Consider the following 12,884-nt stretch of genomic DNA (forward strand, 5'->3'; position numbering starts at 1 on the left):
CCCAAGAAGGCCAGTCTCCATTAGCCTCCCCCACCTGCATCAGGGTCCAGGCCTGGGAGTGCAGGTTGTTGGGAGCTGTGGTACCTGCCTTTCAGATCCAAAAGCAACTCCTTCACTTGGGCAAAAGCTGGAGGTGCCTGAAGGGATGGGAAAATGGGGTTCTTGTTTCTGTCCTTTGGGGCAGAACAAATCTGGGCTGGTGCAGGAGAGATCAGGAGGGAGAGCAGCCCTGAGCTCTCCTGCCAGGACCCTCGCACCCAGCAGACCTCGGGTCCCTCACCTGCCAGCGTTCCCAGGGCTCCCAGTTGGAGCCCTGGAGAGTACTGGCAGGGAAGCTGCCCTCCTGGCCACCTCTTGGGTGCCTTGGACTTTTGGGGGGGCAGGGGGGAGCAGCATAGAGCCACTCTTTCTTGGCCAGCTGCACCCAAAGGGTTTTCATTGGTTTGGTTGAGGGAAGCTCATCTGCCTCCAGCTGCACCTGGCAAAAGGGAGTAGGTGGGTTCCTTTGGCTTCCCCTAAAGCAGGGGTAGGCAACCCTTTTGAGCCGGGGGCCGGGTTGCTGTCCCTCAGACAACTGGGGGGCCGAAGCCAAAAAATAAATAATTAAATAATTTTTTAAAAAATTAAATAAATAAATAAACCGGAACAAATGTAGGACAAAATTTTCAAATGGAGGGCACTTTTTAGATAAAAAATGGAGGACACGCAAAAAAATTTGCTGATTTTGTAAAAAATGTTAAGATAAATGCATGTTTCTGAGGCTTCTATAGACAATTGCCCCACCATGCCCCTCCCGCGAGACGCCAAAGGCCCCGGCGGCAATCTGCAGCAGGACCGGGCTGGGGCCGGTCCCAAGGCCTTGCCAGGCCGTATCCGGCCCGCAGGCCGCAGGTTGCCTACCCCTGCCCTAAAGGATGGCTGTGGCTTTTCCAGGGAGTGGAGGAACTCAGGGAACCTTTCCTGGCAACAAACAAATGTGGGAGGGGACTCATATGGCACAACTGGTTCCCCACAGAGAAGGGACTGTCCTGCCTGGCTTTTGGCAGAGGCTCCATTGGACTTGAGTCTGCTTCCCTGCCCTTCTCCTCCAGCTGTTTTCACTTGGCCCACTGCTCTCTCTTGCCCTGGCATTGGATGCTCTTCTCCCCTCCATGCCACCCCACAGCCTTTTAGTCAGCATGTGTGTGTCTAAGCCTGGAAACCTCAGTCACTTGCCCTTTGCCCTCCAAGGCCCATTTTCTGGCAGCCCCTTTGCAGCTCCTGGGCAGAAGGGCTGAATCTTCTGCCCACACCTAACTCTTCTTCTTTTCTCTCCTGACTTCCTAGCTTTAACGTCTCCCAAGCCCAGCCTGATGGCTCTCCCTGGCACAAGCGTCCCCTCTCCTGGGCTTCCCACATCTGGATTACCAAATAAACAGCCCTCAGCCTCACTGAGTTCCCACACCCCAGCAGAAGCCCTGGCAGCAGCAGCCCCCCAGCCCCCGTCTGCCCCCCGAAAGGACAAGGAAAGCGAGAAGGCGAAAGAGAAGGACAGATCCTCCAAGGGCAAGGGGGAGCCCCCTCCAGCCCCCAAGAAGGACAAAGCGGAGGCTCCTGTCCTGGCCCCTGCCCTCTCTGCTGCCATGCTGCCCACCGTGGAGTACTCTGTGGAGCCCAGCCAGCTCCAGGCTTTGCAAGCAGCATTGAATTCGGACCCCACAGCTTTGCTGACGAGCCAGTTCCTCCCCTACTTTGTCCCGGGCTTCTCCCCCTACTATGCCCCTCAGATCCCAGGGGCACTGCAGAGCGGGTACCTCCAGCCCATGTATGGCATGGAAGGGCTGTTCCCCTACAGTCCAGCTCTGTCGCAGGCCCTGCTTGGCTTGTCCCCAGGCTCCCTCTTGCAGCAGTACCAGCAATATCAGCAGAGCCTGCAGGAAGCCTTGCAGCAGCAGCAGAGGCAAGCGCAGCAGCAGCAGCAGCCACCATCGCAGCCACCGCTGCAGCCGTTGCAGCAGCAAAAATTGCTCCAGCAGCCCCCGCAGCCCAAAGGAAGCCAAACCCCCACCCCCTCTGGGGCTGCTACCCCAGAAAAAAATCCTGCCAAAGAACCCCCCAAACAGGAAGAGCAGAAAAACGCACCCCCTGAGGCGCCCCCCCACCTGCCCAAGCCCCCAGAAGAGCCTGAGGCAGAAAGCAACGGGGCCGCGGACTCCCTCTGCGACCCCTTCATTGTCCCAAAGGTGCAGTACCGGCTGGTCTGCCGGAAATGCCAGGCAGGCTTTGGCAGCCAGGAGGCGGCCAGCGACCACCTGAAGTCCCTCTGCTACTTCGGCCAGTCCGTGGCAAATCTGCAAGAGATGGTGCTTCATGTGCTTGCCGGCGGCAGTGGCAGCAGCAGCTCGTTCCAGTGCGTGGCGTGCGAGAGCACGGTGTGCGGGGAAGAAGCCCTCCGGCAGCATCTCGAGTCTGCCCCGCACAAACATCGAACAATCCCAAGAGCAGCAAGAAACGCCAAAGAGCACCCCAGTCTATTACCTCACTCCGCCTGCCTCCCCCAACCTAGCACCACATCTACCTCGCAGCCTGCCGCTCACTCAAATGACAGCCCCTCTTCACCCCCTTCCTCCTCCTCCTCCCCCTCCTCCACAGCAGCAACATCCCCCCACGCCTCCAGGAAGCCCTGGCCCCAAGCGGCCGCCCAGGGGTCCACCCCAGGGAAGCCCCCTCCGCCTCCTCTGCCGCCGCCGCCTCCTCCTCCTCCTCTCTCCTCATCTTCAACGGTTACCTCAAGTTCATGCAGCACCTCAGGGGTTCAGCCCTCGATGCCAACAGATGACTATTTGGAGGAGTCTGACTCGGATCTTAGCCAAAAGTCGGACCGACCGGCCAGCCTGGCCACGGAGACGCCTGACCAGCCGAACTGCCCCAAGGACAGTGGTCTCGGTGCTGGCGTGGAAATGGACACCTTTAGATTGTAAGCTTTGAAGATGAACAATTTAAAAAAAGAAATGAATTTTAAAAAAAATATTAACAAACCAATTTCAGAAACAGACTAACTGCAATTCCAAAGCTTCTAACCAAAAAAGAAAAATAGAAAGGAAGAGAGGAGTGTGGGCTGTTTTCCCATATAACAATGCCGGCAGACGTTTCCATGGCTTTCTTTTTGCATTTTGGCTGATGGGAGGTAGACTGGATCGACCCCAAAGGCACGCGCCCCTCTGGCCTCTCCAGTGTCTGTCTGTCCGTCCGTCTGTCCGTCAGTCTGTCCGTCAGTCTATCTGTATGTGGAGCTCCAGACCCCCTCCTTCAGTAATAACGCCCCCCACCCGAACCCCAAGAGCACAGCAGAGGCCGGCATAACTGTATGGGAATGCAGACCACTGCTCACAGTTTTAAATGTCTTGCTGTCTTAGCATTCAGAACCAATGGCTTGATAAAAGGAAAGAAAGAAAGAAATGTAACGTCTTTTTATTCTCAGGTCAATCGCTCACACTTTGTTCGGTTTTCAGAATCATTGTTTTATATAAATATATATATAGATATATAGATATATAATTTCTTTTTCAGTTTTTAATTTTTTTTCCAAAAAGAAAAGGATTTTTTTTGGTTGTTAATTTAAAAATGGGCAGAAAGTCTTCATAAGAGAAACAATGTGAACTGAGTTAATTTTCTGGGGATCTTAAGGGTAGCTTTTCTGCTGAAGCCAATTTCGAGGGGAAAGTTCAGCACTCCCACTTTTCAGAGGAAGGAAAAGCAACAGCAACACGCAAAAGAGTGTGATGGACTTGGAGCTCAAAATGCGTTTTAAAAAACAACTGACTTTCTGTATTTATGATAGATATGGCCATTTTTGGTGTTGAGTAGATTGTTGCATTGGATATGAACTGAAGCAGTATGGTAGATTTAAAAAGAGAAGAAGAAGAAGAAAAAGAACCCCTTTGTGTACATTTAGCTTTTGTATGGTCCGGCTGACGGCTTCTCATTTGATGTTGTCTTGTCCATTCCTAGCCAGGTAGGTCCCGACCCACCGACTGACCCACCGAAGAAGCAGCCGCTTCCCCCTTTGTACCTTGGCCCTTCCGCCATCCCTACTCTTCCACTTCCTTCGGCCGCCGCCTTCGTTTCTTGGAGGGCGGCTGCAGAATTATTTTGTAAAAACTAAAGGGGGAAAAATCCAAGGGTTTCCAAGGGGTCAGTAGCATCCCTTGCAGAATATTTTTGTTGGGGTTCGAAACTTTTTAAGGTGTATACATGTCTGTTACCCTTGTGCACTTAACTCTGTCTTCTTCTCCTCCTCCTCCTCCTCCTTTTGTTCTTCTTCTTTAACTTCCTTTCCTCGTTTTTTAAAAAATGCTTCAGAAGACACCATTTTGGAAGTGTCGGCCTTCGTTTGGGTCACTAGGATGCCCTTCTTCCTTTCCCAAGGACTTTTTTCCTCACGTATCCTATGCTTGTTGCCCGCGAAAGGGGGCTTTGTTGTTTTCCCTGTTTTGTTTTTCTTTCCTCAAAAGAGATTCATGCTTTAAATAAAATCCAAAGACAACCCTTTTCACCGCTGGTGCAGAATGAGCAAGAAGGATTCTTTTGACTCGAGGGTTTCTTTCTGTTTTCAGCCACAGTTCCACAAACCAAAGAGGCGTCCTCTCAGGCGGGCGTCTCACAGGCCTGGGCCCGGGTGCAAGCGGGAGACGAGGGAGCAAAAAGCATGGCATGGCATGGGAGGGTCTGGTGGGTCCCCCCTTTCTCCTCCTGCCCCACACCCTTCCTTCCATCTGCTTCCCCTTTGTGGCATCTTCTCTCCGGATGTTGGAAGGATAACTTTGTGCTGCTACCAGGTAGATTTGGGGGCTGGGGGGCAGTGGGGCTGCCTTGCCACTTTCTGGCCCAGAAGCCCAGCTGCCCTTGCCTCCCACCCTCCGTTTGCATGCTTCAAAAGGGAACATAGACTGTGAATGCGGGGAGGGGGCTGCCCCTCATTGCCCCTTTCTGCCCTGGCCACCCCCTGACCATGTCCTGGCACCTTCGGGGGTCTGACCAAGGGCTGCCCCTTCTTCTCCGGACCCGGACTTCTCCTTCCACCCCTTCTTGGCTCGGGTGCTCAGCCTTCAGCTGTGGTACACATTTCTGGCCGGAGGGGAGGCAGTGGGCAATGCCCTCCTCCTTCCCCCGGACCCGGACCCCCGGGTTGCATGGACGCGTGGTTGGCGCACAGCGGCCAGCCTCCCGCCGTCACATATGTTTGTGGTTGTTGTTGTCAGAAGCAGGCGCAAGCCTTGGGCTCAGACATTGCCGCCTCCCTTTTAACAAAGATCCTTGTATTTCTCCCTTGCTTGAGATGAACATTTTTTAAATTTTGAAGTTGTACAGTTTTTTGAGTTTCCATTATTTTAACTTGTTTGTAATTCTATGAAAAAATATATAGATATATATATATTTTTTGCCATTTAACTGTTGAATGTTACTCTGTACCATATAGAAGTTCTGTTTTGTTTTGTTTTTGGTTCCCTGTGTGGTATCAGTTGCCAGTTTAACACTAGCTTTACCTGCCAGGTTTGGTGGTCTGCTTTGAAATCATTCTGTTTCCAAATCCCCCCCCCCTCAAATCACTTAATGCCACACACGGCCCCCTCCCTCCCTCCCACACGTGTTTCACTGCATTTCCCAATATCCCCAGGGCGAAGGATGCAGGGGTCTGCCAGGAGAGGGACCTCTGCTCTGGAAGGGCCCAAGGGGGCCGCCTGATGGGCAACCTCCCATTTGCCCTCTGCCACTGCCCTCCCTGGCCACTCCATTGACCCTCAGCCCTGCACCAGGACAGGCTCAGGCCTCCCTCCATTTTGGGGGGCAGGAGGGTCCTCCATGGCTGCCCCTCCAGGTACCACACCCCTGGCCTCCATCCCCCTCTTTCCCCAGGATCCCACCTTGGTCCCTGAGACGCTGGGCTCCAAGGGGAGGAAAGGAGGGTCGGGGGGAGTGCTGGCAGAGAATGGGGTGAGGGATCCCCATGTGGGTTGGCATAGTTGGCTCTCTTACCGCAGAAGCAGGACTGCTGGTGGCCGGTCGGTCGGGTGGACGGCACTGACCCTCCTGTCCACTGTGAGACTCAAAATGTTAGTGACTCTTTTTCATCTGTTCAATTTGGGGGGAGGCAGCTGGTGGGGGGCCTGACAAGTCTTGATAAAACGGAAGGCATACATGAGGTGAAGAGGTATATGAACAGCCTTTGCAATGTACAAAAACTAGAGCAAGTGAAACCAAAAATAATGTTCTTGATGTTTTTTCTATAATGTAGTCTTGTTAGCTTTTTTGTTACTGTAACAATGCTGATCTCGAACTGTACCAAAACTCTTGGAGATGGACAAACAACAAAACAAAAAACACCACACGGAACTCTAAACAACAAGAAAAGATTTTGTCACAAAACACTTTGTTGTCATAGTTAAGTTGATTGTAGATGGTTATTGAATATACTCCTTTGAAAATATTTCATCAACTATGTTTCTTGCTCATTGTGATACATTAAAAAAATGAGCAAAAGCTCTTTGTCTCGGCTGTCCCCAGGCGTGTGTGAAATGCCCGCACTGCCCACCTGTCTGCCGGACGGAGGACAAGGAGGAGGACCGCCTTGGCGTGGGTCAGACGGTGCGAGACACGGGCAGTGGCCGCAGCAGCAGCAGTGTCTCTCTGGGTGAGACAACCAGGCAGGCCTCTCGCTCTTCCCCAGAGAGGTCCAGCCAAGCCCTCCACGTCTCTGGACCCGGGGATGGGATCTGGGGAGCGGGCTCCAGACCCTGCCTTGGAGGAGTGGGTCTCCCCCACCTTGGTCTCTGCCTGGCGCCTGAATGGCAAACCTGAGCAGACGGGAGGCAATATGGAGAGCCCACAGTTTGCTGCCCGAGAGGTTCTTGCACACTCCTGGGACGGTTTTTGGCAGTCGCCCCCAGAGCATGCTTGGGAGAAGCCTGGCATGGCAGTCCACTTGCTCTTTTCAGGTTTCTTATGATGCCAGAGAGCTTACTTGCCTGTTGCAGCCATGATTTCAAAGCTTCTGGTCAGAGGAGCCAAGGAAAAGTCAGATGTAGGGGAGAAACCAAACTAAGAGGCTGGCCAGTCCTGGGCCTAGCTGGGTTTCCTAGAAAAAGGGAGCCAAGAGAGGAAAAACTGCTTGTGGGGCAATGTGGGTGATCTTCCACCCCCACAACCCCCCAGCAAACAAGAACCTGAGATTCCTTCAATGTCTGGAGCTCCAGACATTGGGAGCCCAAAGGCCCATCTGCCAAGGGAGGGCCTCGGGGGGCAGGGGAGCCATCCCTCTCTTGAACGGGCAAATTCGGGATTGACCTATTCCTCAGAGTTGGGGGTGCTGCTCTCCCTGGGAGACTTCCACCTCCAGCCCCAAAGCCCTGTCCCTTTGCGGTGGGCCCTCCTAGGAGCAGAGGAAGAAAGCTGCCTTGCTGCTTGCATGCCTGGGTCTGGGTCAGGAGAGCATGGCTGGTGCATCATTCCTCACTTGGCATTTTGAGCAGTGCTTGCAAAGGGACAGAGAAGGCGGGAGGACCCCTTTGGCTGCCTGTGCTGTGAACGTTCCCCAAAATGTTGCCGCCCCTTTGCATCTGACTCAAAACATGAGCTCTCCATTTGCCAAGCGCATGGTGGGACAGGACTGCTAAATATATACCAAGTGTAGGGGAAGTGGGTCCCTTGCCCACAGAAGAGGTGCCACCCCTCTGCTTTGCCTTCCTTCTCCAGCGCAGACCCCAGGCCCAGCCTTCTGTGGAGCAATGCAGGGGTGGGGAGGCTTGTTTGGCAGGTAATGAAAAGGGCCTGGGGAGCAAGGCCCATCCAGGTGAGGAGGCACCCAGCAGAATGGTTCCTCATGGCCCTTCCCTCAGCCCCAAATCAAATTGGAATCTTCCATGGATCCGGATTGTGGAAGAAAGGGCAGAAGAAAGCTCTTGCGGCAGGGCTTTGGGTGGGAAAGAGCCTGGCAGCTGGAGGAGGGACTGGTCAGCAGGGCTGGAGCTGGGCTTTGAGCTGCAGCCGCTGTGGCCATGATGCCCCCCCCCCCCAAAAAAAAAAAAATGCCTGCCTGGCGCACTGGTCTCTGGGCCCAAGTTGGCTTGTTCCTTCCCTTGCTAAGTAGCTAAAGGGAGATGTTGGGTCCAAGAAATGGAAAGTGACAGGATATGACCACGGCATTGGAAATCAATCCAGACTAAATGCGCTTCTTAACTGTAAGTGAAGAGTTGAAAACAATCCTTTTATAGCCATGGAGATAAATACTCTGTTTTTATTAGGGAAGATGGCTTTGGACTGGATGAAGCCGTTTGGTAACGAGTCAAAGCAGATGGTTTATTGACATTCCAGCAAAGGGTTTACATTTCTGCAAGGAAAGGGGGCCTGGCTCTGCATTCACAAATGACTCTGCTGACAGTCCCCCGCAAGAGATTTATGAGCCGCAGGCACCTGGTTTATTATCACAAAACAATTGCTGAGGCCTGGCTGACCTGCAGCCTCCTCCTTGACCCTTGACCTCCAGGAGGCTGTGGCATTGACATTTGCCAAGGCCTGCGCAGATGAGGCTTCCCTTGCATCCATTTGTATTCTCTGCACCGCATGGCAGGGAGGCCTCACCCCAGACGGCCTGCCCTGGCCCAGGCCAGGCCCCTCGGAGGGAGACCCAGGGAGAAGCCCGCCAGCATCCAGGCCGCTCTTGGCTCTGGATGGGGCTGCTGGGTTCTGGGCCCCAGGGATGGCTCACCCAGGGAAGGCCCTCAGCTGCCCACAGGCGGCCCTCAGGGCCACAGGAGGGGACTCCAGGGCAGTCCTTTGGCGAGGCCTTGGAGCCCTTGTCTGAAGGCTTTCCCAGGAGGGACTCCAGCAGGTGAGGGTCCTTGCGGAAGAAGGAAAGCGCAAAAGCGGGAAAGGCCCCTCCTTTGGGCCAAGGGTGTGGATGATGGGATACAGGATGAGGGCACCTGGCTTAATGAAAGGGACCTAGGAGCCCTAGTAGAACACAAGTTGAACATGAGCCAAGAGTGTGAGGCTGCAGCTAAAAAGGCCAATGCGATTCTAGGCTGCATCAAGGGAAGTCCTAGTGCCAGTCTATTCTGCTTTGGTCAGGCCTCTCGCCTGGAATAACGCTATGTCCAGTTCTGGTCAATTCAAGACAGAGGCTGAGAAGCACCGCCTTCCTCCCCTCCTTTCCCGCCTTTTCCTGCCGGGCGTCGCCAAGGCAACGGGAGGCCGCCCTCCTCTCCACCGAGCTTGTCCGCGCCGGCTCCGCCCCCTCCGAGCCCCGCGGTTGCCTATTGGTCCGGAGCAGGAGAGCGCTAGCCATTTAGCAAGGCTCCCCGAACGGAGCGGACCAATGAGCGCCTCCTCCTTGCTGGGGCCCGCGCTGGTTGGCTCTGAGCCCTGCGGGGGGCGGGCTCAGCGGCGGAGGAGGTGGCACTGACGGTTGAGGGCCACGTTTGAAGCGAGAGCGGGAGCGACGCTGAGGAGGAGGCGGCCCAGAGGAGCTTCGCTCTGGACCCCACAACAAACTCCCAGGATTCCATAACCTTGGGCCAGAAAAGAGTTAAAGCGGTGCCAGTCCGGGTTATTATTTCTCCAGTGTGGATGCAGCCTCTGACTCTTGAGGCCGCCCTACAGGTGAGTCTACGCTCATCCCTCCATCTTCGCTGCTTTGCTTAATATGTTCCTCTCTAGGAATCTCTAGGTCCTCCAGCGCAACTCTATGGTCAGCTTCAACCAAAAGTGGCCCTGAAAGAGATTTCCTAGAGCGGACACTCCTCTGCTAGGCCTTTGTAGCTCCTCCAGCGCAACTCTATGGTCAGCTTCAACCAAAAGTGGCCCTGAAAGAGATTCCTAGAGCGGACACTCCTCTGCTAGGCCTTTGTAGCTCCTCCAGCGCAACTCTATGGTCAGCTTCAACCAAAAGTGGCCCTGAAAGAGATTCCTAGAGCGGACACTCCTCTGCTAGGCCTTTGTAGCTCCTCCAGCGCAACTCTATGGTCAGCTTCAACCAAAAGTGGCCCTGAAAGAGATTCCTAGAGCGGACACTCCTCTGCTAGGCCTTTGTAGCTCCTCCAGTGCAACTCTATGGCCATTGTTGGCAGATGGAGGGCCTAGAGATTGCTAGAGAGGCATCCTCTCAGGTGAAAACATGGTGGGCTTTTGTTCCCTGCGGCTTTATCCCTTTGTGCCCCTTCCCTAGCAAATGTGGAGCGACTCAGAGTGTCTAATCGGTGATTGATGTCTGCACCTGAGAGACAAACTGAGGGAGATGAGTTGGGAGCATGGGCTTTTGTTGGCCTGGGCCTCCTTCCTTCCTCAGAGGGTCCAAGGCAAGGGCTCCTCTCAGGTCCAAAACGCTCCGCAGAAATGATCCGGTCTGAGAGCGCTCAGTGGATCCCAGGGATTGTAGTTTATTGTGGCCCCAGAACTCTTTCTGGCAGAGAAGAAGGCTCAATGTCTCACAAAACTACAGTTCCCAGGATTCCCCAGCACTGAGTCAGGGCAGTTAAAGCGGTGTCAAACTGGGTTATTATTCCTGCAGCGTATTCCAGAACCAAGGCCCCAAAGGTGCTATGGATATATCTGGGTTCCAGGGGTCCAGTGTGGCTGGCAATGGCATCATCGGTGGATTGTTTCAGGGGAGAACCCTTGTTGAGGAAAGGAAAAGAAATGGCAAGTTAGTATGGGAAGTCTCTCTCGCACCCGGCACCCGGTCAGTGGCACAAAGATTGGTCTCCTTCTTTGGAGGTCTTTAAGCAGAGGCTGGATGGTCATCTGTCAGTGGGGATGCTTTGACTGGGAGTTCCTGCATGGCAGAATAAAGGGGTTGGACTGGATCAGGGCCCTTCTTGAGGTCTCTCCATGAGTCTAAGGCCTGTGACAGGAGCAGGAGATGGTGAGTCCGGCAAGGTCTGGCCTGAGAGGCTTGGCTTGTGGCCCTGAGGTGGCCCTTGTGGCACCTTGACCCTCTGGATCTTAGGAATGGAGCCATCAGAGGAGCCCCTGACTCAGTCAGCCATTGTGATGCCAGCATCCTTGCTAGAAGCAGGGCTCCCTTGAAGGCAGGGGGCCCTGGCGCCTCTAGCTCTGTCCTTGGCCCTGCCTTGTGTCCCTGGAGAGGGGCAGCCACGGTTTTGTTGGCAAAAAGGGCTGATAGGCAGCTCTGGGCTCCTTTGACCTCCACAGCCGTCAGGAGGGAAAGGCCTGGAGGTGGAGGGCAGTTGGGGCAGAGACTGAAGAGCGCCATTGCGGGCTTCCCAGCAGACCCTGCTCCGTCCAAGCGGAGCAAATGCATAGTCTCTCCAGTGCTACTCTGAAACCTCTCAAGAGCCAGAGCACTGGAGGCCTTCCCAGGACTCCGTTTCTATCTTTGAAAGCTGAGAGCCTCCAGCAGAAAGGCTGGGCTGATGGAGACGGGGAGGTCACCTGGGATTGGGGAGAGGGAGGCAGGGAGAGGGTCTGCCCCACACCAAAAGCCAGGAGGACACTGCTGTTTTGGCACAGGCCAGGATTGGGGGAACGCGTGCCTGCCTTGGTCTTCCGTCTGCCAAGGGATCGTCGCCCTGGGTGAGGCTTTGGAGGCGCGGGGGGAAGCCGCGCTTGGCTTGCCTGCCTCTTGGCTAGGGCTCCCTCTTTCCAGTAAGATGCCTGCTCTGCGGAGGTGTATAACCCTAATGGCTTGTTGTATGCCATTAAAAGGTATTGTACACTCGTAAAAGAATGACATTTTGATCAATGCTGTTATAAGAATTACAGTCTTGACACAGAAAAGCTTTCCTGCTGCAAGTTTAAAAATACGCCTTTAAAAGCTTTTTATTGAATAGCTTTGCATCCCTGAGAAATCTGCTGTTTTGGTGTGAGGTTGTTCTGAAGCACTCCTCGGTGTCACCAGGCGCAAAGCTCCTGTTTATTGCTGGAAGGAGGGCAGAGGGGTGTGCGCCATGCTCCCTGAGAGGCAAGGCAGACAAACTCCTCTGGCACGTGCCCTGAAGCACTCCTTTCTTTCTTTCTTTCTTTCTTTCTTTCTTTCTTTCTTTCTTTCTTTCCTCCTTTCTTATCTACCCAAGAAGAATCACTCGGAACAGTTTTATTTGTGTGGCATGGCCTCTGCTCCCCCGGCAGCCCTTTAGGCCTGGGATTTGAGCAGAACTGGGTCCAGGCGGCTTCATTGTTGGGGTGCTGGGAGCCCCAAGACCCTTTCCCCAGCCAGGCCCCAGATCAGCAAGCACCTCTTTAGAAAACCTGCATTTAAAAGGGTGGGAGACAGCCATGCCCCCCTGAAAGCTGTGTCCCACACTTTCCTTGTTGTGCCTGGGACAGACAGGCTGAAAGGAAGAGATCGGGCCGGTCCTTCCCTTCCTTCTCTCTGGTGCGGAAAGAGGATTGTGGGGAAGAGGCCAGTTTCAAGCAGCGCTGGAGAAGGGGGCAGAGCTGAGCGGAGGGAAAGCGTCCAGCGCATGAAGCAAGCCTCCCCTTTAAAAATCAAGGCAAAACGCTTCCTCCATCTGGAAGAGAGTCTCACCTGCCACGGTTTTTACCATTATTTCCATTTCTTTCCCACTTTTTCAGCACACAGTGTTTTATATAGAAAAGTTGGAAACAAGTATATAATATCAGTGTAGAAATATAGAAATAATGAGAAAAGAAATAGAAACATTTTCAGGGAAAATAATGCAACTGATGTGAAAAGTAAGGCAATATGGCATCCCTTTAAAAGAGTAATGAGAGGCATGTTGATCCAAAGAGGATCTGAGGTAAAGAACAAAAACAAGAGGAAGGTAATAGACAGGAATTGGAAGCTCTCAAGGAAAGGATGACAAAAGATAAGGAAAACGACAAAATGGAAAAGCAATACATTATATTAAAACATAGAATCCAACAAC

General features: G+C 53.6%; 2 protein-coding genes across 3 annotated transcripts in view; both read left to right on the forward strand.

Moving 5' to 3' along the window:
• ZFHX3 (zinc finger homeobox 3) overlaps positions 1 to 6,466 on the forward strand; it is a 231,408-nt gene extending 224,942 nt beyond the window's left edge. The window contains exon 12 of the mRNA XM_089540250.1: positions 1,327 to 6,466. Coding sequence (XP_089396376.1) covers positions 1,327 to 2,960 — 1,634 coding nt within the window. The 3' untranslated portion in view covers positions 2,961 to 6,466. The remainder of the gene's footprint in view (positions 1 to 1,326) is intronic.
• A 2,999-nt stretch (positions 6,467 to 9,465) lies between these two features.
• Positions 9,466 to 12,884, forward strand: part of PMFBP1 (polyamine modulated factor 1 binding protein 1) — a 61,723-nt gene continuing 58,304 nt past the window's right edge. For both annotated transcript variants that reach the window (XM_089539854.1, XM_089539853.1), the window contains exon 1: positions 9,466 to 9,636. In XM_089539854.1, the coding sequence (XP_089395980.1) occupies positions 9,604 to 9,636 (33 nt within the window). In that variant the 5' untranslated portion in view covers positions 9,466 to 9,603. The remainder of the gene's footprint in view (positions 9,637 to 12,884) is intronic.

This window comes from Sceloporus occidentalis, unplaced genomic scaffold, assembly GCF_023333645.1.
Source record: "Sceloporus occidentalis isolate IW3139 unplaced genomic scaffold, rSceOcc1.0.p SCAF_10, whole genome shotgun sequence".
Lineage (NCBI taxonomy): Eukaryota > Metazoa > Chordata > Lepidosauria > Squamata > Phrynosomatidae > Sceloporus > Sceloporus occidentalis.